At 54.1% G+C, this 24,147-nt stretch overlaps 1 protein-coding gene across 1 annotated transcript in view; it reads left to right on the top strand.

The window, feature by feature from the left end:
- Positions 1-1,691: 1,691 nt before the first annotated feature.
- The window catches only part of CRISPLD2 (cysteine rich secretory protein LCCL domain containing 2), a 67,952-nt gene continuing 45,496 nt past the window's right edge, over positions 1,692-24,147 (top strand). The window contains exons 1-2 of the mRNA XM_068528449.1: positions 1,692-1,876; positions 19,480-19,785. Coding sequence (XP_068384550.1) covers positions 19,546-19,785 — 240 coding nt within the window. The 5' untranslated portion in view covers positions 1,692-1,876; positions 19,480-19,545. The remainder of the gene's footprint in view (positions 1,877-19,479; positions 19,786-24,147) is intronic.

Genomic DNA, 24,147 nt, shown 5'->3' with positions numbered 1-24,147 from the left:
AGCTACTGAACCCGTGTGCCACAACTACTGAAGCCTGTGCGCCTAGAGCCCGTGCTCTGCAACAAGAGAAGCCACCGCAATGAGAAGCCCACGCACCACAACAAAGAGTAGCCCCCGCTCACCGCAACTAGATAAAGCCCGCGCGTAGCAACGAAGACCCAACAATGAAGACCCAATGCAGCCAAAGTAAATAAGTAAATTAAAAAAAAAAAAGAATACAAATCTCTTCTCCCCTTGGATTTGCTCTTTGTCAAACCGAGGACACTTGTTCTGCAGCAGTCTTTTGCTCACCACTAAATGCCCCAGTACTTGGGACAGAGCCTGGCACATAGTAGGTGCTTAATAAGTATTGGATAAATGAATGTTGAGCTGAGAATGATGCTTCAAAAACTGAGAAAAGGAAGAAAAGTAAAAGAAATGAAAATAATATGAGTTTAAAAAAGATAACTTTTTTATCTGCATTTGAGCTGCACCAAAATCTTCAAGAGCTTCCAGCTTTCTGAATCCGTGTCACACATGCCTGGCCAATCACTGAGGTTCTTCCCTTATCTTTGCCCCAACCCTGTCCACACCCCCTCCCCGCCCGGTGTGCTCTGACCTGTCCGGGTGCCCCAGACTCTGAGATCCCCGCATAGCACAGGGGCGGGTGCAGAGTGACTGGATGGGGGCTGTGTGGGTGGAGTCAATACTGAGTGAGCTGATTCGGTGTCTTCATGCAGGAATAAGCAACGTGGTGAGGACAGGCTCCATCTCGCCCTTGGGCACCACCAGCACGCAGTTGGTCCACACTGTGTGACTGAGTGGGGAGCACGGGGGAGTCCTTTAGCTCCTGCAGCCTTGGTTTCTTCCCCTGCCAACAAGGGCCTTGGCTTTACATCTCTCAAAGGCAGTTGCTTCTGGCTCTCAATTGATTAGAGTGTTAAACTGCACTGTCCTCCGGGGACTTGGGGCACTCGCTTCTCCAAGCCTCAGTTGCCCAATCTGTGAAATGGGTTCATTTCCATCTCACTGGATTCCTGTGAACCTGTACTGGAATAATGACGGTAAAGTGCTTAGCCTGGACCTCGGCTTTACTGCCTTCATCCAGTAAGGTCTTCCTGTCTTCATTCGCACCCTGGAAATTGTGTGTGTGTGTGTGTGTGTGTGTGTGTGTGTGTGTGTGTCAGGGTGGCAAGAGTGAAGTTTTCTATCCACGCATAGAGGATGGAAATAAATTTAGCAAGTGTGTATTTTGCACCATAGTTGATGGAGCCCCCGCCCTTCCTGATTTCATTTGCTGCAATCCACGGGAGGTAGCTTCCCTTTTCCCATTTTCCAGTTGAGCCCCAGAGAAGTGGAATTTGGTAAATTTGCACACCCCTGGTGGAAAGTGCCTGGCATCGCGCTGGGTGCATCGTTAAGCTGTCAATGGAAACGATACTTTTATGGTCATGACGAGAAACTGAGCGCGTCCTCCTCTTGTCGAGCCGAGTTCTTTGGACGCGGGTGGTCCCGCCCTCCCTACGACGCCCCCCACCCGACCCCAGGCGCCCGCGCCTCCGGGTGTCCTCCGGGCTCCTGGGGTGGGGCGAGGCCGGGAGAGGCGGGGCCGGTGGGGTGGGGGAGGACCTGGCGGGGCGAGGCCGGGAGGACAGGGGCGGGGCCGCGACGGCGCGGCCCCATCAGCGCCGCCCACCGCCGCGGGGCGTGGCCCCGGCGTTCCGGGCAACCTACAAGAGGCGGCGCGCAGGGTCCTCGGACCCACTGCATCTCTCGGCGGCACCGGTGTCCCGTGTCCCGCGACCTGCCCGCTGTGTCCGCTGTGCCCGCGCTGCCGCTGCCGCCCCTCCACTCAGAAGACACCGGCGAGGAGGTGGCTGGAGCCCTGCGGGGGGAGGTACGTGTGACTTAAATTGTCCTCCTCTCTGCACTGTACGATCCGCTCCCGCAGTCTCCGAGGAGCTGAAATAGCCAGAGCAGATGCCACCTCTTAGGGCTTACTGTGTGCAGGCACTTAGCTGAGCGCGCCGCCTGCATCTCAGAACCATGCTCGGCAGCATGCCCGTCCACAGATGGAGAAACTGAGGCTCAGCGAGGGCAAGTTGCCCGACACCTCACATGCTGGACGCTAGGGAGCCAGGACTCAAAGGCTGACCGACCGCAGAATCGTGCTCCCTGAGGCTGTGTGCTCCTCCCTCACCTGTGTACACAGTGGGCGTCATCTGTTGCGTTCCTGTGTACACAGTGGGCGTCAATAAATAGAAAGCTGATGGTGTGTATGTGGCAGGACTTCGAATGTGTCCTGCCCACGTGTGGAGGGCCGGGGTGATCCTAAGGGCGGCGTGTGCGTTCTGCTTGGCAAGTTTACAGGGCCACGCCCCTTTATGATTTTGTTTGGAACAAACCTTCCAGGTAGTCTTCCTGAGGGTCAGAGAGGTGAAGTGTCCAGGCAGAGCGGAGGCTGGGACCCAGTTCTGTCTGCCTCCAAAGCTCCATATGGCTGTGGGTGCGTCCAGGCGTGGGGCATATCAGAGTTCCTACAGGTTTGGGAAGAGTTCCTGGGTCTCTTCAACCAGAGTGGATATCTGCGTAAACTTCTTGTGGGGGGACGGCTGGGAGCTGAGGGCTCAGCTCTGGGGTCTAGGAGATCTGCAGCCCCAGGTGGAAGAGCCAGGGCGAGCCCCTCGTGCAGTGCAGACCCAGAACCTCCCTTGAAAGGGCTGGGCTGGTGGACAAGCCAGGAAGGGCTTAGCTGATGTCTGCTCATCGAAGTCCGATTTGAATTGGCTGTATTTTAGCCAGAGGTGAGTTACTCCTCTGGTCAAGAGAAGCAGCTGGGAGTCTGGCAGGTGCCCAGCTCAACTTCCAACCAAGAGTGGGCTTGTGAGTTTCTACCTTGAACCTTTGGTCTTCTTGCCCGGGCAGAAAAGGGTGAGCCTGCCTTCCCCAGTGGGGTCAGGACACCAAGGGTCTAGAGCCTGACAGATGAGAGACCATGTGAAGGACAAGGTGAAGGCCGTGCCCCCTTCTCCAGATAGACCCAGGGGGGAACTCTCAGGGCCCTTTGTCTTGTGCACCTGATTTTCTGTTTCTGCCCCTGATCTGGCTGTTTGCACGTGGGGGGAAGGACCAGAAGGTGTGAGAGCTGTGTTGCTGGTGCGCTAGCTGTGAGGGCCCTTGCCGTCCTCTTTACCTGCAACACACCTGGGCACAAGGCCTCTAGATGTTCATTACAGATGAGGCAACCGAGGTTCAAAGAGGTGAAGTGCTTGCCCAAGGTCCCCTAGCTTGTGTGTGATGTTGTCACCCCAGGTCTCTCTGTCTACTTACCCTACACACTTAGCGGCTGGGTCCTGCCTCCTTTAAGGCACTTCTCTGCCCAACTGCTGACTCTACGTCTGAACCTGACCTTCCACAAGGAACTGTTTCATTTGAGAGGGGCTCCGAGTGAAATAGCAGCAGAGTTGAGCCCCAGCCTCGGCCCTGATGACGCAGCCAGGGAGGAGAATGAAGAGAGTGATTTTGATTTTTACAGTCTCTTAAAAAATAGGAGTAGGAATAGTAATGATAGCATCTGTAATCCTACCAGCAGCTGACATTTATCTGGCACTTACTGTGGCCCAGACGTGCCTGGGGTTTTACATGGATGACCTATCCTGATGACTTCTTTATGAGCTGGACTGTCCTCCTTTTTTACAAGGAGGCAGTCGAGGCTCAGAGTGATTAAGGTATGTGCCCCACGTGACACGGCCAGAGCGGGGAAGAGCTGCCATCCTGGCTGGACCCCGCCCGAGATTCTGGAAGAAGATGCCGGTCCAGTGGCTGGCCACAGGGCTGTCAGCGCAGAGCGTGCTGCCGCGCAAGGCTTCTGCCATGTGGGCTCTGAATCCCTGGCCCCGGTGAGGGGTGGGCCTGGAGAGGGGCTTGGGATCCACTCTGCTGGCAGGTACCTGTATCAACGTGCAGAGGGCCCCGCTGGGGAGCCCAGAGCAATGCCAGCTGCTCCCACAGTCCTGCGTCTGGAAAGGAGAGCTGGCTTGATGGGGAGGGGCTGGAGCTCAGCAGAAGAGCATGAGCTTCTGAAAGCCCCCAAACTGTATCCCTCCCTCAGAGACCTCACGTTGGATATCTGGGGTTTGTGGTAGGTTGCATTTGAAAACTGGCTTTTAAAGGCAGGACCCCTAAATGCCGACCTCTTTGGCCTTGTGGGAGCTGGAACATTTCTTTTCTCTGTCACCAGAGTAATTTACTGCGTATGGGAGGTGCCTCTGTGTCTGCTTGCTCCCAACCTAGGAAGCTTTTTTCCCCCCCTTTTTTTGCAGACTCACTGGTTTTTGATCAGTCCCAGATGTGCAAACCCAGCATCACTCAAAGGGGCTCATGGCTTGTCAAGAAAGGAAAATAGAACACAGGCGTCATTTCATTTCATCTTCAGTTCGTTGAGCTGAATAGCTTCTCAGACCTTCATGGGATAGGGCATCTGGAGCCCCTCATAAAGTCCCAAAGGGAGCACACTCTGTTCTGGAACGGGGAGGGTCAGGCAGATCTGGGTGGTGGTTGGTAGGGCCAGCCATGCTCGTTTTTCTTTCTTTCTTTTTTTCCTTGAAAAAAAAGGTTTTATTGTGGTAAAATACTCATCAACGTAAGATTTACATTTTAAAGTACACAGTTTGGTGGCATCTAGTACATTAGCAATGTTCTGTAACCATCACCACTGTTTTCATCATCCCAAAAGGAGACCCCATAACCATTATTAGCAGTCACTCCCCATTCTGTCCTCCCCGGCCCCTGGCAACTGCTCATCTGCTTTCTGTCTCTCTGGATTTGCTTATTCTGGACATTTCATATAAATGGAATGCTACAGTATGTGGCTTTTTGTGTCTGGCTTCTCTCACTGAGCATAACGTTGTCAAGGTTCATTCATGATGTAGCCTGTGTCAGTGCTGCATCCCTTTTTATGGCTGAATACTATTCCGGTGTATGGATAGACCATCTTTCATTTATCCCTTCTTCCACTGATGGAAGTTTGGGCCATTCCCACCTTTTGGCTATTGTGCATAATGCTGCTATTAACATCTGTGTACACATTTTTGTTTGTACACCTGTTTTCAGTTGTTTTGGGTCTACTCCTAGGAGTAGAATAGCTGGGTCACATGGTATTAAGGAACACATGTCCCATTTTCTTACTTCCCTCTTGAAGAAACATCAACTGAGATCATCTCATTCAGGAATGAGAATCTGGCGTCTGGGTGTTTTGGGGGAGGTGTTCACAGTTCCCCTGCCTCCGCACCAGGAGAGCAAGTGACAGAGATTTCTGTCGGAGATGTTGCCCTGGGGGAGCTCAGCTTTCTACCCCAGGCTGTGCAGTTGTGGGTACTCACCGACAGACACCCCCTCTTCCAGGCTGTGGGGATAGACAGTTTCTCATGATCCAGCCGGAGGAAGATATATATCTTCTCTGATTGTCTCAAATGCTGTGTCAGCTTAGACAAAAACCACAGATTTAGAGGAAAAAGAAAAGTCCTAATGAGGATTATGCAACTTTTGGACCATCATTTTAAAAAAATATAAATTATGAAATCCCACATTTTCAGTCCAAGTTTCTGGATCGCATCCCACTGTGAGTACAGAATGGTGAAATCCCAGGAAGGAAAAGAATCCAGCTTCCATTTTGTTTGCGGTCAGGTGGTCCCAGAATGGACCCTGCCCCGAGGTTCTTTTGTATTGAAAAAATCCTGGGTCTCTCTAGAACTGGGAACTGGCATTCAGCTGGCAACTGTTGAGGCTGACTTGGTAAGATCCTAGAAGTCCTTTTAGAGCAAAGAGGCAGCGTTCTCTGGCAGGGAAAGGTGACGTTGGGGGGGTACATCAAGGGGAGGGACCAGGTGTGCGCAGAGGCCTGGAGGAGGGGAGGGGCCTGGCACCCTGAGAATGACAAGAAGCTCAGGGGGGCTGGGGTCTGAGGGTCAGGCTCAGGGCGGAGGAGCCTGCCTTGCGGTGGGGTCAGCTGTACTGAGCTTGGATTTCCTGCTCTGGGCTGCGGGGCGCAGCAGAGTCACAGGGTGGCCTTTGTACTTGAGAACAGATCACTGTGGGATGAGCAGTATCCCCCAAAGTGCGGGGAGCCCATCCTGCTGGTCCCCGAGGTGACTGAGTGTGTCTACTGACCCAGCAGCAAAGTCCTCCCACCCGGGCGCTGTTCTCTCCTCTGTGTCACAGCAAGGCGACCGTCTCAGGGGGTGCCCTCTGCCCCGAATGCCTCCCCGCCCTGACCTCGCTACAACAGAGAGCGCCTTCTACAGTGAAGCCCCTGGCCCCAACTCTCTTCCGTTTTCCTCGTGTTCCGTTTTACTCCAGCCTCGGGTTCTCTGCACCTGCTGATGAGAGAAGGTTCCCTTTTTTTTTTTTTTTTTAATTTATTTATTTTACTTATTTATTTTTGGCCGCGTTGGGTCTTCGTTGCTGTGTGGGCTTTCTCTAGTTGCGGCGAGCGGGGGCTACTCTTCGTCGCGGTGCGCGGGCTTCTCATTGTGGTGGCTTTTCTTGCTGTGGAGCACGGGCTCTAGGCACGTGGGCTTCTGTAGTTGTGGCACGTGGGCTTCAGTAGCTGTGGCTCGCAGGCTCTAGAGCGCAGGCTCAGTAGTTGTGGCGCACGGGCTTAGTTGCTCCGTGGCATGTGGGATCTTCCCAGACCAGGGCTCGAACCCGTGTCCCCTGCATTGGCAGGCGGATTCTTAACCACTACGCCACCAGGGAAGTCCCGAGAAGGTTCCCTTTTTAAAGTAAATTTCTTTGAACCCCCAAAGCAAGCCAACTTCAATAAAATAGGCAGTATGAACTAGAACAGGGAGACGGTAGGAAGGTGGGCAAAGCTTGGGGGTGTGCCAAGGGCTGGAGTTTGGGAAACACTGGACTAAGGTGCGGCATGAGAAGATTTGAGAGGCTGTTACCACCTAGAGCAGTGGTTCTCAAAGTGGGGTCCCCGGACCAGCAGTGGCTCCCGGGAGCTCGTCCGAATGCTGATTCTCAGACCCTGCCCCAAGCCTCCTAAAGCTATGGGGGTGGGGCCGGCAATCTGCGCTTTCACGAGGCTTCCAGCACTTTCTGGTGCGGGCTCCAGGGTGGGACCCATTGCCCTGGAAAGCCGAGAAGACTTGCCCTGGGCCCCAGCCCCAGAATGGGGTGGGCGGGGCTGGCTGATGGGGTGGAAGGTTCTGTTTACAGGGCCCGGTGTGACCAGAAACAGGTCACGTGGCGAGAATGGAGCCAGTGGCTTGGGAGCTAGAATGACCTCTTCTGTCCAGAGCCGAGGCCCCTGAGAACAGGCTCTTGACGTGTGCCTAGGACTTTCTTCTGGAAGAGCGCTCGGCTTGTTGGCACCCGTTGCTCTGGGGCCCGAGCAAGTGTCCTGAGGATTCCCGGCTTTTCCTTCAGCCTGTGTTTAGAGCCCCGTGTGCCCAGGAGCTTGTGAAGTCCGTCTGTCTGTAACCCGTAAGCGGCCCCTGTGAAAGAATGGGCTGTTTGCTTCCCAGCATTTAAAATACATCTGTGTGTATGCACGTGTCCGCTGCGCCTCTCCATCCCGCCCCCAAACCGGCTCCCAACACAGCCAGTCTGTTCTCATGGGGGAAGCACGGGCTGCTGTAAAAACACTGTTTATTCCCGGGAACCTTCAAGGCCGGGCTTCCCGGGGACTGAGATATTTTCAGCTTTGGCATTGCTGGACAAAGTGCCCTTCAGACTGGGGATGAACTGGGCCCTGTCTGGGAGAGTCGGTGTCTGGCCCAAGTGGGAGGCTCTGGCAGCACGGAGCTTTACCTGGGCTCCAGCGCCTTCAAGTTCACTTTGAAGGGCTGCAGGAGACCAGGCCCCGGACTTGTTTCCTCGCTGAGCCTCCTGGGGAGAGCCCTGGAGGATTTTCTCTTGCATAATCTGTTCTCCAGCTTCTCTGGAGCCGTTCTTCCAACACAAGCCAGAACTTCTTTAGATTTCTCTTAAACTTTTTATTAAAGTTCAACATGCTAGAGAAGAACGCACATGCACTCGTGCGTTGGGGGATGAATTTTCTCCAAGTGCGCATGCCCGTGCTACGGCCCCAGAGCTACAGAGCCTGACCGTCCCCCAGGAACCCTCCCATAGCCCCACCTCCGAGGGTAACCATTTCCGGACTTCTGATGGTATAGGTTGGTTTTGCCTGGTTTTGAACTTTACATAAATGAACCGTGCACATTTCATCACTGGAGTCTGGCTTCTTTGGTTCAGTGTTATGTCTGTGACCTTCGTCTGCAATGCTACATCTGCCAGGCTCTCAAAGCATAAATCAGACCCTGTCACCATTGGCTTCATCTGCCCTGCACCCGACACGCGCATACACACACACACACACACACACACACACACCCCTCTTTGCAATCATTTTTAAAAATTTTTATTGTTTTTATTTTATGGCCATGCCGCATGGCATGCGGGATCTTAGTTCCCCAGCCAGGGATCAAACCCGCACCCCCTGCAGTGGAAGCGCAGAGTCCGAACCACTGGACCACCAGGGAAGTTCCCCCTCTTTGTGTTTAGAATAAAATCCTTGTCATGGCCCTCAAGGCCCCTGGCTGCTTGGCCCTGCTTGCCTCTGTGACGCCATTTCTCCCCGGCCACACTGGCTTTGCACCCCTCGTTGGTCAGGCCAAGATGGTGACCATCTCTGAGCCTTTGTCCTCGCGGTTCCTGCTGCCTGGAGCTCACCCCAGCCAGAGTGGTCCCTGCCCCTCCCTCTGCCCAACCTCACCATCCCACGTCCCAGGGCTGTCTTCCTCCAGCCTCTGTATCGTCTATTTGCTGCGATGTTCCCTCCCTCCCCGCCCCCCGATTCCTGGGGACAGAGTCTTGTTCACTGGCCTATCCCAAGGACTCCGTGGCCACCTGAGGGTTTGCCCTGGGGATATTCATCTGTGAAGCAGTGTGAAGATTCCATAGCCTGCTGCTATAGAATTCTTGAGCTTGGTTCAAGGCTGTGACTCATCCTTGCAGGTACCACCCAATACCAGTGAATCGTGCATTTCAGGTGGGAGGCTGGTCCAGATGCTGTCAGCCTCGTAGCCTGGAGCAGAGATGATCTGGGATGCCCGAATTCACCCAGGAGGAGGAGGGAAAGAAACAGTCATTAAACACCGGTAAATCCTGGGACTCTGCTGCTGGGCTCTTTAGAACCACTGTCTCCATAATCTGCAAATCCTCCCCCAGCCCTGGGAGAAATTCAGGGCTTTGTTTTGCCCATGAGGAATTGGAGACTCCACGAGGTTGAGGGACCCTCTGGGCAGCACCCAGCTCAATGATGTGGAGTCAGGATTCCAACCAGGGTTGACCCAGTGTCCACGCTTATCCACGCTGCCTCCTGGGAGTCCTTGATTTCTTGTCCTTTGGAGGTGGAGGTTTCTTGCCATTTATCTAAAGCTTCGCTGGGAGCGTTGTTTCCAAGGAAACATCCACACATCTGCAAGAAGGGAGAAAGGGGCCCCAGGAGTTATGTACTGGGTATTTTAAGAACATATTAATTTATTATCCAGTCACTTTAAAGTGGCTTCTCTTATATATTATCTTGGCTTGCACTGAACAAACCTGGTTTTAGTTCTTTTTTTTTTTTTTTTTCGCACAGAGTAGATTAAGTAAATGTTTGTTGAGCGAGTGTTCTCTTTCTGTGTATATTCTTAGCATAGTATTTAAAAAACCGAATGGGTTTTGTATATTGTATTTGTTCAATTAAGCATCCTGAGATATTGCCCTGTGTATCCTGTAAGGACGTATCTTTGGCTGAGGGGACAGGAGGAAAGAAAGTGCCTGCAGCGGGGGGCCGGGGGCATTTTTGTTAAGCCTAGTGTCCATCTTTGTGGGGTTGAGGGCAGAGCAGTTGGCAAGGGAAGGGACAGGCCTGTTTCCTCCATTGTCCTGCCCTGATTCTGTTGAGAAGGGTTTAAGGAAAACTGGCTCCAATGGAGGAGGGAGATCCCCACCCCTGGGGTGTCTGGTACTTACCCAGTCCTGGGATCTGCCTGAGACAGGCTGGGGTGTCCCGCGCCCCTCCTCCCAGCCGCCACTTCATTCCTGGAATTTCTGGGTGGTTTGTGGGTCTGACTCTGCTCTGCCGTTGGCCTCGCTCACGTTTTGAGTTCTCCTTTGTGCTTCTGAAGAAGAGCGGAGCCTGGGGTACCCCGGGCTTGGGGCTTAGCCTCGGGGTCTCTCGCTGAGTCCGGCTGACGTCGGGGCACAGGTCAGAACTGCCCTGACGTTTTGGAGAGCAGGATGGGTAGGCGGTCAGAGGGTGGCAGGCTCCTCTGCATCGTCCGCAGGCACTCTGTATGACCGTGAGCAAGCTGCTTGTCTGTGTTGAGCCTCAGTTCCCTCATCTGTAAAATAGGGATCATAATTGCAGTGACCCCATCAGTCTGTGCAGAGGATGAAATACGAGATTCTGGGAGTAGAGGACCCAGAACGATGTCTGCCGCTTCGCCCTCACTCATCAAGTGTTGGCTGGGTCATTGGGGATAAGTGTTTGCTGGGCAGTTAATACGCGCTGAGGATTCAAGTTGAATAAGACCCAGTCGGCCAGTGCTGTGCTGGAACTGGCCGACTGGGTCATGCTGGCTTGTCCCGGCTTGTCCCGGCTTGTGAGAGCCCATGGTTAAGTATTCAGAAAAGTTGTGGTTAAGTTTCCAAAAAGTTCAACCCAGCCATCATTTTTTTTTTTAATTGAAGTATCGTTGATGTACAATGTCATGTAAGTTTCAGGTGTACAGCACAGTGATTCAGTTATATACACATATATATGTATATATACCCGTATTTTTAGATACTTTTCCCTTATAGGTTATTACAAAATGTTGAGTATAACTCCCTGTGAACACCACCAACATTAAGTGTTATAGAAACTTACAGTGAAATAAGTCTTATTTAAAACAAAGGTAATAAGTACTCAAAACTTAGCGCATCCTATTTTTTTACCTCGCTTTACTATTCTCTCTGCTCTTGGGGTGGTTGATGTCTATTCTGTGCATGTGATGGAAAAACGACATCATTCTGTGTGATCGTGAGGCTCTTTCCAGACACTCCATGCTCAGTGACCCCACGTTGGTGGCTTCAAATTGCTGTGATGGGAATATTTACACCAAGGGAATTGGCAGACACTACAGATCAGGGTGGGTATTTTGGGGTTTTTCGAGCCTCAGTTGTTAAACATTTACCAGCACAGCAATGGTTCCAGCCGTCAAGAAGCAGCCAGTCTTAGCTGGCAAGGCAGCAAGTGTGAGCAGACAGGAGGCAGGCTGCTGAGGCCTCGACACCCACGGCCGGTGAACTCAGCCGAGCTGAGCCCTGGAAGGGGACCCAGCGCTGCAACCGCACTGGCCTCTGAACCGGCTGACTGTCACCACTGTGAATCCGGTTCCCGGCCAGTTGGTCACATTCACGCCGCAGACCCGGTCTGTGACGTCTCGGAGCCCACTTCCCTGGAAAGCTGGGAAGAAGTGTCCAAGGCCCCAGGCATGCAGTGAGCCGAAGCATGTCTCAAGTTTAGGGGTGGGCTTCCCCCCGCCCCCGACAAGCATTAGACATTTATTGAATTTTTAAAAATTAGATTTTGTCTCAAAGCAGAGGTGGGGCTTTGCAATAATGTGGTGAAGAGAGAATAGCCTTCTTCACTGTGTTCCCCGTTATTAATTCCAGCCTTCCCCAAATCCCTCCAAACAATGCATCTGTGGAGCATTTAACATCACCATCACTATTGTCATAGGCAGTACTATTAGCCATAGACCACGTAGCGAACCCTGTAATACCGTAACACTCGTGTTCCTCATCTCCGTCATTCCTCATACCACGGCTCGACCCTTGACCCCAGCCTGCCCCCTCCCCTGCAGGCTGATCCATCCCTGCTGAGCAGTGAAGACTCAGCCGAAGGGTCGTTGCTTTCTGGAAGCCTCCTGGAGCTGAATCACATCTGCAGACCTGTCAGTCTTGTTCACCCCCAGAGGCGCCAGCGGTGTTCAGTAAATATTTACGGAGTGAATGTACGGATCTCCTCGTCCCAACGAGGTCAGGCATTGGCGGTTCACCGGTGAACAAGGCGGACAGGTCTGGGGCCATGATTAAGCAGCGACCCTGCAGTTGAGTCTTAACCCACGAGCCGGACTTCATTCATCAGCGGGACCCGGGCGGGGGCGGGGCAGGCTGGGGTCATGGGGTGAGCCACGAGAACAGCATGTGCAGAAGCAGAGAGCTTGGCCCGGCCTTGGGGCTGACGGCTGGCAGGCTCCGTCCTAAGAGTCATCTTTCTGGCAGGCTTTCCTAAACATAGGCGAAGGCAGCCCAGGCGGGATGACATCGAACTTCAACCACGTTCTCTTTCTTTCTCTCATTCCTGAGAGTTGAATTTGGTGGCTGCATCCCCCCAGGAGCTGGCCCTCGAGGAGACCCCCCGCTAGATTGGGGATACGTGGGGCTGTGGATGCCCTAAATGTCCCCGGAGCCTTGGCCGGGGTGGAGGGGTGACGGCAGAGCCGACGGTGCAGCAGTCACGTGCTCAGAGTTCCCACGCGTCCAGAAAGCTGGATTTGAAGCCTTGGTTCCACCGCAAACCAGCCCTGCAACCTCACAGATACCACGTAACGTCTCCCGGGCTCAGTTTTGTTTTCCAGAAAATGGGGTAGAAAACAGCCAGAGTCCAGCTGCACCTGAAAGCTGAGGCCGTGCTGCAGGAATCTGACCCCAGGTTGGGTCTGGCCGTTGACCGTGGGGCTTGAAAGCTTTCTTGATCCCCTTCCCGCCCCCGCCCCTCCCCCCCCCACCCCCGGTATGTGCTTCTGGGACCCTGGCGCCGTTATCTTGTTTGTGGTCTCCTGGGCTGGGTTTTGCAACTGGGGCCAAGGAGACGACGTCTCCCAGACAGCGTTTCTGTGAATTGTACGGCCGTCCACGCGGGTGTTTCAGGCTTTTGGTAGGAGGCCAGGGACAGAGAGTGGAGAAGGGCTTCTCTGGAAATGAAGCTTGTGTTTGGCAACCCTAGGAGAAACCGGGGACAAAAGTGCAGAGCTGGAGAGTGTGGGCCTCCATCTCCAGGAACCGAAGGGAGCTCGGGTCGACCCCCTGAAGTGTGAGCCCCTCGGGGACGTTAGGAGGGCTGGAGGGTGCCCGGCAGAGAGGGTCCGTCGGTGCGGGCGTCGTATTTTAGTCAAAGGTGCGTCAGCAGATAGAGACTGGGTGGGTGCCAAGCCCCATGACGGGAAGTATCTTGGTGAAATGTCACCATGATGTAAAGGTTTCATTCCCCTGGGGGCGACAAATGGATGCCTTCTTGACAGAGTCACTCTCTGACCTGGGGTGGGGCACGGTGCCTGTCTCCACTGAGCCCCACTCTCCACGCAGGAAGCAGAGAAGGGCAGGGAGGGTTGCAGTGAGTGCTGGGTTGTTTGTGGGCGGCCCTCCCCTGTGGGGGTGGTGACGGGAAATCCCCAAGGAAGCCCACCCTCGGGAAGGCACGGTGGCATTGAGAAAGGGGCTTGGAGGTCAGACGGAGCTGGGTTCCAGCCCCAGGTTTTCTGCCTGCAGTTGTGTGACCCTGGGCAGGTTCCTGACACTCCAGGGGCCTCAGTCTCCTCATCTGTAAAATGGGAGCAATAGAGCCCAAACCTCTGAATCATCGGGAGGGTGAAGTGAGAAATGCAGCAACGGGTGTGCGGTGGGTCTCCCTCCGTGTAAGCCCCGCCGGCCTCCCTGGTGGGGGCCTGTACGGGTCATTGGAAAGCCCCAGGTGGTGGTGGGCAGTGTGTGTGTGTCTCATTGGGAAAACTTTTTTTTTTTTAATTTATTTTATTGAAGTATAGTTGGCTTATAATGTTGTGTTAATTTCTGCTGTACAGCAAAGTGACTCAGTTATACAAATATATATTCTTTTTCATATTCTTTTCCATTATGGTTTATCCCAGGATTTTTTTTTTTTTTTTTTTTTAATAAATTTATTTATTTATTTATTTATTTTTGGCTGTGTTGGGTCTTCGTTTCTGCGCGAGGGCTTTCTCCAGTTGCGGCGAGCGGGGGCCACTCTTCATCGCGGTGCGCGGGCCTCTCACTATCGCGGCCTCTCTTGTTGCGGAGCACAGGCTCCAGACGCGCAGGCTCAGTAGTTGCGGCTTACGGGCCCAGCTGCTCCGCGGCACGTGGGATCCTCCCAGACCAGGGCTCGAACCCGTGTCGCCTGCATTGGCAGGCAGATTCTTAACCACTGCGCCACCAGGGAAGCCCTATCCCAGGATATTGAATGTAGTTCCCTGTGCTATACAGTAGGACCTTGTTGTTTATCCATTCTCTATAATAGTTTGCATCTGCTAACCCCAAACTCCCACTCCATCCCCCCCCATCCCCTCTCCCCCTTGGCAACCACTAGTCTATTCTCTGTCTGTGAGTCTGTTTCTTTTAAATTGTAGATGGAAAGGGGGCTGAACTGCTTTTTCCCTAAGTTCTGATCGAGCTGTTTCGGCAGTGGAAGCTGAATGCCAAGGGGCTGAAGGCCAACGGGGGCTGGCGTGGCCCCGGCGAAGTCGCCTCGGCTGGTGGGCTCGTGCTGTGACCCAGCGCCGATCGCCACTGCCCAGGTTCCAGCCACGATCCCAGCCTTGGCCTCCCCATTTGCCTCTCTGTTCCTCCCTTACCCCCTTCCATACAGCTGCCAGTGGGATACTTAGAACAGTTTTCCTCACTTATTATCTGATGCTTGTATTAGTTTGCCAGGGCTGCCAGGATAAAGTACCACAGACTGAGTGGTTTAAACAACACAAATTCATTTTCTCACACTTCTGGAGTCTGGAAGTCCAAGATCAAGGTGTCGGCGGGGCTGGTTCCTTTTAGGCCTTGCTCCTTGGCGTGTAGACGGTGGTCTCCTTGCCGTATCTCACACTCTCGTCCCTCTGTGTGTGTCTGTGTCCTAATCCCTTCTTCTTATAAGGACACCAGTCATACTGGAGTAGGGCTCACCCATATGACCTCATTTTAACTTAATCACCTCTTTAAAGACCCTTTCTCCAAATACAGTCACAGTCTGAGGTGCTGGGGGTTAGGACTTCGACATAGGAATTTGCAGGCCACACAACTCAGTCCAGGATTCTGTTTTTTTTCCCTGTGTGCCAGCCCAGTGCTGTGCTCTGGAATGTAGATGTGAGATGCCAGCCCTTACTGTTACAATTCTGCTTAAATCTTCAGTGCTCTCCTGTGGCCCAAACTTAGCAGAAGCCATCAAGGTCCAGGCGTTGCCCCCTCCCCAGCGTGGACCCCACCAACCCTCCCTGAGCTCCAGCCAGGCCAGACCACTTTCAGACCCAATAGCGCCGCCCAGCACCATGCCCCGAATGGCCCAACCCAAGACACGTCGGTGTGGTCCAGGCTAGCGACTGTCTCGAGGTGGAGAAGCCACTTGGAGAAACGCCTCTTTTCACTTGTGTTTCTCCCCGTGGGAAGGTTTGACTAAACCCCAGGGTTGGGAATTCCCTGGTGGTCCAGTGGTTAGGACTCTGTGCTCTGAGTGCTGAGGGCCCAGGTTCAATCACTGGTTGGGGAACTAAGATCCTGCAAACCACGCGGTGTGGCCATAAACCAACCAACCAACCAACCAACCCCATGGTTCTCCCGACTCTGAAGCTCCAGCCGAGGCTTTATCAGTTGTCTCCGGAACCTTGGAGGGAAGGACCCGTCTGCGGCCCATGGACCAAGCAAGGCCCTTGAAGGTTCAGAGTGAAGGCAGCCGACCCAAGTCTTCTGGAATAAGGTCGCCCTCGTTCAGGAGAACATGCCGGGAGAATGCACTTGGAACCAGCAGTGGTTTCACTGTCCTTTCATGCTTTGGCACTTTGCTTTGTTTTATTCATTAATATTTAAAAAATTTTAAAATAGACAAGTCCAAAGGCTAGTATGCACTCACCACCGAGGTCTGGCCCCCGAGGACACCCTCCTCTGGCGACTACATCACAGTTCCTCCAACTCAGCCCATCCACACAGTGTGAACGGAGCTTACACTTTGCCGTATTTGCTTGAGATTTTTTTTTTTTTAATATATTTATTTATTTATTTATTTATTTTTGGCTGTGTTGGGTCTTCGTTGCTGCACATGGGCTTTCTCTAGTTGCGGCTAGGGGGGGCTACTCTTTGTTGCAGTGCGCGGGCTTCTCATTGCGGTGGCTTCTCTTGTTGCAGAGCACGGGCTCTAGGCGCGCGGGCTTCAGTAGTTGTGGCTCATAGGCTCAGTAGTTGTGGCACACGGGCTTAGTTGCTCCACGGCATGTGGGATCTTCCCGGACCAGCGTTCAAACCCCTGCATTGGCAGGTGGATTCTTAACCACTGAACCACGAGGGAAGTCCTGAGATTTTTAATAGAAACAATATATTAGACATAAAGACGAGTTCCCTCATATTCTCCTTCCCGGTTCAATTTCCCTCACCCTGGCATCATCTACCACCATGAACTTGGTCTGTTCAGTCCTGGTTTTACCGTACAAACACATGCAGGTGCACGCGCGTGCACACGCACACACACCATATACATATATGTACATACACGTATAATACATGTGTATATAATACACACATATACACAGATGTGTGTACATATATACATATCTGTAAACTATACAAGGTATGGTTTATATGCCTTAAAATGCACACAGATAGTACCATTAGCATAGTATTCTTTTTTCTTTTCCTCTTTTGTGCTGTACTTTTAATTTTATTTTTTACATTTTCTTCCAAATATAAAATACTCCTTATAAGTTTTATATGTACAAATCGTGGCAGTCAGGTTAAATTAGCATAGTATTCTACAACTTGCTTTTTTAGCCCAACATCAGATTTGAGCTTTGTTTATGCCAACACTCACAGAGCTCCAGGTCATCATTTTTACTTGCTGTATAATATTCCACCCACACTGACTCACAATTCATTTACCCATCCCCCTACTGAGAGTCATTTGAGTTGTGCCCGTTGGTGATTTAAACCAAACCCAGTTTAGTTGAGTCATGTAAGCAATTCCTATTTCATGCCTTTTGGGGTGCCCTGCCCCTCGGGATGCTGAAGAGTAAAGCAAATCGGGTGTTGCCGTGACGCCCGAGTGGACACTCTGTGATGTTGATCCCACTCCTTCTTTGTCCTAAATCTTAACCCAGTGTCAGTGCGTTTTGGCTTCCTTTTCAGCCTGGCCTCTGCAGCTGGGAAATGCTCGTATATGGTGGTGTGACTAAGCAGGGAGACGTCAGGGACCCTGAGAGCTTCTGCGTTCCTGGCTTGATCCCCACAGGGCGAACGAGCACTCAGAAGTCCCCCACCCTAACCCAGGTCCCTGCGGCTCTGCCCCAAAGGGAACTCCTCGGGAGGGAGGCCACATCTCACCCACTCCAAGGAGTCAGGCCTCCCCCTAGATGGCGGTTATATTTATCTGAAGCGTAAGCCCGGTCAGCACCCTGGAGAGTTTCCAGGGTTGGAGATGGGAACTGCCGCGTTCCCATAGCTCCTCCACTCCAGCTCTGCCTCCTGGGATGCCCCAGATGCGCGCTTGAGGATGTCCTCCTCCAGCTGCCAGCTTGCAGCCCCAGACCACGCGACTGGTGAAAACCCAGCTGTTGCTGGTATAGGAGAAGACCAGAGGGGCCACCCGGGGTTCCGGGTGGGTCAGCGTCCAGGCTTGGCTGCCTCCCCCCCTATCCAAGGGGGCCCTGGAGCCCCTCCCACCAGCTCCCCGCGCCGTCTTGTCAGGCCTGTCCCGCTGGGTAGGGGCTGTGGGTTTCCTCGCCTGTCGCCCAACTGGGAGCCCCCTGAGGCCGGGACAGCGCCCTTTTCATCTTCGTGTCCCAGCGCCCAGCACAAAATAGGTGTCTAATAAAGGTCATTGGGTGACTGACTGACTCTCCTTGGGAGTAAAACAGAGGCGAGAGGGTGAACGAAGACACTCATTCAAGCCCTGCCTTGTCTTCTTGGACCAGACAATAAGCCAGCAGGAAGACCAGGCTTGTGACCTTTAGTGTGACCCATGGAGCCAGGGTGGCATGATGGGAAATCCCGGACCCTCAGAGACATCACACCTGGGTTCGAGTCTTACCAGTACAGCGGCCTTGGGACCGGCACTCCAAGCCTCAGCCTCCTCACCTGTAAAATGGGAGTGATAACAGACCGACCTCCTGGGTTGTCGTGAGGATTGGAAATAACATAATGAGGTGACTGGCCCACGTAGATGCTCAGGAAGGGTTCTGGGAAGGAACACAAGGCACAGCGGAAATTCACCTAATAAATTAACTTTGGACTGTGGAATTTTAGAATTACTAAGTGTATTCCAAGACTAAGGCAGCTTTTCCTAAGACGCTAACTAAGAAAGGTTAGTAAGCGGCGTTATTTGGGAAAAGGGCCTGTAGCCCAAAGGCAAGGAGGGATCGTCAAGATCCTTGATGGGTCATAAAGTGAGGGATTCACCGCAGTCGGCACCGGGGGTCTCAGAGAGGGGTGAATCCCAACCAATGGGACCGCGAGGCCGTGCGCCACGGCCCTCAGCCCGGCACGTGTCAGGGTTAGGGTTCCAGAAATGCTCCTTGGGAAGTGCAGCTCCAAGATGGGCCTTGAAGGACCGGGAGTCCCAGCCACCATCTTCTGTCCCCTCGGCCCTGCTGATGCAGTTGTTGGGTACTAATAACCCATATGAAGCACTAACTTAGCAGCCAACAGGGTAACTAACATCCGGCAGTGCCTGTAGCGAGCTCATTGTCAGACAGAAGCTGCCTGAGGGAGGCTGCATGCCAGGCTGTTTAGGGGGTTTGCCAGGCAGGGATGGGATGAGAGTGGGTACGCAGATACCCCTTGGAGGTCCTTTCTCTTTCTCTTTCTACTTTCTCCAAGGAGCAAATCGGCAGAGTGCATGGCTGGGTCCCTGGCTGGGTCCCGGGAGATTGTGTCGTAGTGTGTGACGGTTACACGGGTGGTGCCCGGTGGAAGGGCCGTGATAGGTGGGGCCTCATGCAGTGATGGGTCTGGGGATGCCTGACAATCGCTTTGGGAACTGAGTCTTACTTCACAGGGACCAGGAAGTTTGCCACTCACGTTGGATCACGGCACATCCTTTCATGATGTGAAATGACTTTAGCAATCTCTTTTGGGGGCAGGAGATGGAACTTAATTCAGGCCGAAGACCCACCGCAGTCCTGAATGAGTCCAAATGCTGACTCAGAGCGAGAATAGATGGCGCCATGAGAAGTTGAGTCCAGGAGAGACTGAGCCAGGATGTCCCATGTGGCATCAGGCAGCTTGCCTTGCTGGAGACCCTTGGCTTGAATCCCAGCTCCACCACTTCCTGCCTGCGGGACCTTGGTGGTTTAGCTTCTGTGGCCTCAGTCTCCGCATCTGCAAAGTGGGGAGAATGATGTCCGGTCCGGTCACTGCCGTCACGGGTTTGACACTGACCGACTTCTCCCGCCTCCCTCTGCTTCTTTTCAGACCACACGAGCACCTCAGGAGCCCAGGCCACCCTGTCATCCCAGCCCTTGCTGCCAGCGTGGAGCCATGAGCTGTGTCCTGAACGGCATTGTGCCCTTGGGGCTGGTGCTGCTGGTCTGTGGAGCCCAAGGCTTTTTCCTGCCCAATGTCACACACCTAGAGAAGCTGCTCAGCAAATACCAGCAGGACAGACCCCACTCCCGGGTCCGGAGGGCCATCCCCAGGGTGGACAAGGAGGAGATCCTCATGCTTCACAACAAGCTGCGGGGCCAGGTGTCGCCACCGGCCTCCAACATGGAGTACATGGTGAGCGCTGGGGCACCACAGGGGCTGGCCCCATCAGCGGGGGGAGGGGTGGGGGATGGCAGGCTTGGGGACTCCTGGTGAGAGAGGGCCCCCTGCCTCTGTTCGGGATGCCCTACCCGATCAGCATAGGCTGCACCTCTCTGTAGCTCAGCTGGAGCTCCCCGCCCTTGACTCTTCCTCCCAGACCCTCCTGGAGGGGGAGGGGGAGGGGGAGGGTCAAGGGCTGGGCTTTGGTGAGTCCGACCCCAGCTCTGCTACGTCTTCACTGTGTGACCTTGACGTCTCCTTAGCCAGTCTGAGCCTCAGCGTCTACTTTGGAAATCCCACCTCATGTGGCCCCCGTGACCATCTAACGGCATATGTGTTGACTGCCTGGCACAGGTGCGCAGTGCTGGGGCTTTGCTGTTACCGCTGTCCTTGTGTCACCCTTAGCTTCACCCCACCGTTTAGCTGCGCCTTCCGTCTGAGTAGCGAGGGGTGGCCGAGTCCATGAGTGATGGGGTGTCTGCTGGGGAGGAGCAGTAGAGGGGGGACAGTGGAGGGTCCCCTGTGCGTCTGGAGAAGCCCCGCGTTTCGGAGCAGGAGGGCAGCCGGCTCCCCAGTGCACGTCCCCAGCTCTGCCCTCACTCGTGTGTCTCCGTGTCCCATCCCCCCAGCCCTGTGAAACGGGCGCCGTGGTATCCCCCCACTTTACAGACTGGGAAACCGAGGCCCGAGGTCACACAGCTGTAGAGGCGGAGGCGAATGCTGACCTGGGTCCGGCTGAGTCCAGGACCCATGCTCTTGTCCCCTGTCCACGCTCAGTTTAACCCCTCCCCACCCCCACCCCCGACCCCACCGGTACCAGGGGCTCTTTCTCCAGCCTTTTCCATCCTCCCTTGATTATCGGGGCAGCCTCAGCCCTGGGGTGGGGGCGGGGGCTGTTTCACCTCCCATCTTGCCCTCTTCCGGCCCATTCTGCATCCTGGTATCACGTTATAGTTCCTAAATCTCACTCTCTTCCAGCCTTTGCCCTGGCAGGAGCCTCGGTGCCCTCTGCGCTTCTTGCCCCGCATCCGAGGCCTCCTATCAGGAGCCCTTGTCTGTCTGGATAGCCTGTTTCCCTCCCTTGCCTTTGGCCGCAGAGGCCTCTGGGTGCTGTGTGTGTTACAGACCCCGCCCCCACCCCCCGCCCCCAGGAGGGCTGCACCTTCAACACTCCCGTATCCACCTCCCTGCAGCCCTGGCCCCGGGCCCTCTCCTTCCTCTGGACTCTCAGCTGCCGCTCTCCATGTTGCCTGTGCTCCGACCTCGGCCACCCTCACGGTCGGTCACCTGCCCGCGTGCCTGTGAGTCCCTCGGTGTCCTTGTCCGTGCTTGCGCGAGGTGGCCCATCGCCAGCTGTGGGACGGATGAATGGATGCCCGTCTGCGCAGAGCCCCAAGCAAGCCCCGAGTCCTCTGGGAACTCGTTATGAAACCATTTCTTTTTTCCCTGAAGAAAATGGTCCAGACATTTATTCCGAAGGGGCTGTGATAATTTTAGGAGGCAGAGTGGGCACCCTTTCAACACGCTAATGCATGGGGCAACTGCGCAGACCTTTATGGGGTTAAAGATGGAGAGAATCAGGGTGGATTTTCTTTTTAGGGCACGGACTCCTCCCCGCTCCTTCCCAGCAACTGGTCATTTGGCGTCTGTCCCCGTCGGGAAAAGACACTCTCCACCTCTTTCTGGATCAGTCACCCTGCATCCTGTGCCCCTCCCCACCCCAAGGCCCTGTGTGGTGCCTACCAGGGAGCAGGCATTTTCCTGGGCCTGAAGCTTGACTGAGCCCCAACCCCGCCAGGGTCCTGGCCGTTTCCTGCCTCCTATGGGGAGCAGGCTGGGTTTCTGCCGGTCTTTTCCTCATGCCCTGTGCTTGTTCGGTGCTTGTGGGGGAGATACAGGGCAGGGGAAAGGAGCTTGGGGACGCAGCAGGCAGGCACAGGCCCTGGGCAGCCTGTGACTAGCCTGCTGTGTTTTCCTATTTGTTTACTTCATGGTATCTCAGGGTTGGAGCTGGGCTCTGGCTCCTTCGGTCTCAACAGCCCCCCTGTGGGGGAAGTAGAGCCTTTAGGGGTGTTGTTGGGGCCGCCTCTGAGCAGGGGGCCGCGGGGCGGGGCCGGCAGTCCGAGGCTCAGCACCGTCCCCTCCCTCCCGGCATCCTCGGCCCAGAGCTGCCCGGCCCGTCTCCACCCAGACAAGTGGCACTGATTTGAGAAAGTGTCTCAGATCCCTGGCTTCCTGCTCGGCCCTGCTCGCTGGGGCTTCGAGCCACAGTCCTTTGAAACACGCTCAGCACTGAGAGGTGGATTTTAAACCTCCAGAAGTTAAGATACCCCACTTCGAGGTTTTATGGGTGGACAGGCTCTGGAGCCAGCCTGCCTGGGGTTAGGTAGCTGCCACGTGCTAGCTGTGTGACTTCGGCAGATTACTTGGCCTCTCTGCGTTTATAATTCCTCACCAAACACAATGGGGACGACAAAAGTACCTTTCTCACAGAGTTGTTTGGAGGAGTCAATAAGATAATGCATGATGCTAAATAAATGTGAATTATACTGTTGCTATGATTTTAGTAACCATTATTATTTTAGTGAAGTGGGACCAGCACTTGGTGGCAGCGTGCAGAGCAGGAAGAGCCCCCTTGGAAGGCAGACACGGCTGGGTTGTTAAAGTTCTAACAAGTTCCTAGCTGGGTGACCTTAGGCAAGTTACTTAACCTCTCTTAACCTCAGAGGTTTTTGTTTGTTTGTTTTATCTGCAACAGTGGAGAGATAAAACATACCTCCAGGGCTTGTTGGGGGAATTAAATAAGAAAATCGTGCTAATGTTCCCTGCAACTGGCAGGTGTTCAGAAGATGACTGCCCTGGCACCTGGTGGGTGCTTGAGAAAGTTAACTTCCTTAATATCCAGGTACCATTGACTGAGAACTACTTTGCTTCTCATCTGGGGGCTCCATGCCTGCTCTCATTCAACCTTCCCCCAAATCCTATTCCAGGTACCATTAGCCCATTTAGAGATAGGGAAACAGAGGCACAGAGAGGTGAAGCCATTTGCTTGAAGTCACACAGCCAGCAAGAGGCAGAGCCTGGCACCATACCCAGGTTCACCTAACAAGAACGCTCTTGTTAAGTGAACAAGACCTAACAAGAGCACCTCACTGCCCCGCCCTCTGAAGGTGGGAGGTGGGTGCTCTTATCAACAGGCCTGTCTCCCACTGACTGAGTGTGGCCCCCGGGGGTGTTGACCCCCTGTTTCAGGCTGTGCTTGGGCACTGGAGAAAGATCCGAGGCAGAAGTGGTGCAGGGTTTGGTGGGCGCTGAAGGTGGGGCACTGTCGGCAAGAAACCCAGAATGTCCCCTGCAGCTGAAATGGGCAGCGGGTCAAGAGGTGTGACCCCGGGCCCCCCGAGGCGTCTGCCCTGGGGCAGGACTTGCCCCTGGATGTTGAGGAGTCGCAGTTATCTTGGCCAGAAGGAGACGGCGAGACAGGAGGAGGAGAGGGCAGTGGGCAGCTTCCGTTCAGGGGTCCCACAGTTGGTTCAACCAGTCTCCTGTTCCTGTTCCTGGATGGTCCCGGGGCTCTGCCTGGATAGGCTTTCAGTGAGCAACTACTGTGTGCCAGGGCTGGGGCTTCCCAGAGCGAGGGACAGCCCCTAGCTGCCCATGAGCTGGAACATCTTCCCCAAGAGTCTGGGAGGGGGCGGGGCAGCCGCTGGCTCGCAGGTGGGAGGGCCGCTTGGCATCTGTTCCTCCGCAGAAGAGAAGTGACCCTGCTTGCCTTGTTCACCGTGTTGTTTCTTGAGGAGTTATGTGTGCTCCCTGGGCCGGCTGGGAGGCGAGAGGGCTGCAGATTCTTTGGCCCAGACCCCTGACTCAGGGAGGGCTGTGCCGGAGGGGAACAGGACTGGGCGAGTTGAAGGCATTTCTTGCTACCTAAAAATATATATATATACATATGTATAATGTAAAATATGTGTAATATAAAACTTACCATTTCAGCCATTTTTAAATGCACTATTCAGTGGCATTAACTACATTCACACCATTGTGCAACCATCACCACCATCACCATCATTCATCTCCAGGATTTATTCATCCTCCCATTTCACAGATGAGGAGACTGAAGCTGAGAGAAGGGACTTGCCAGTGTCCCTGACAAGTTAGGGGCCGAGCAGGTGCTCTGAGGATCGGGGCTCCTCTAGGTTCTTTGCTGACCAGCCACTTCCCACCTCCCGAGCAAGGAACGCGTCAGAGACAATGCACGACGTCCCTGTGTCCAGTGTTGTGGAAGCCGGAGCCCGGCCCTCGGGGTCTCCCAGGGCCTGAGCTGGGGACGTCTCT

Source organism: Eschrichtius robustus, chromosome 19 (genome assembly GCF_028021215.1).
Source record: "Eschrichtius robustus isolate mEscRob2 chromosome 19, mEscRob2.pri, whole genome shotgun sequence".
Classification (NCBI taxonomy): domain Eukaryota; kingdom Metazoa; phylum Chordata; class Mammalia; order Artiodactyla; family Eschrichtiidae; genus Eschrichtius; species Eschrichtius robustus.
This window is presented reverse-complemented; position numbering and strand designations above follow the sequence as displayed.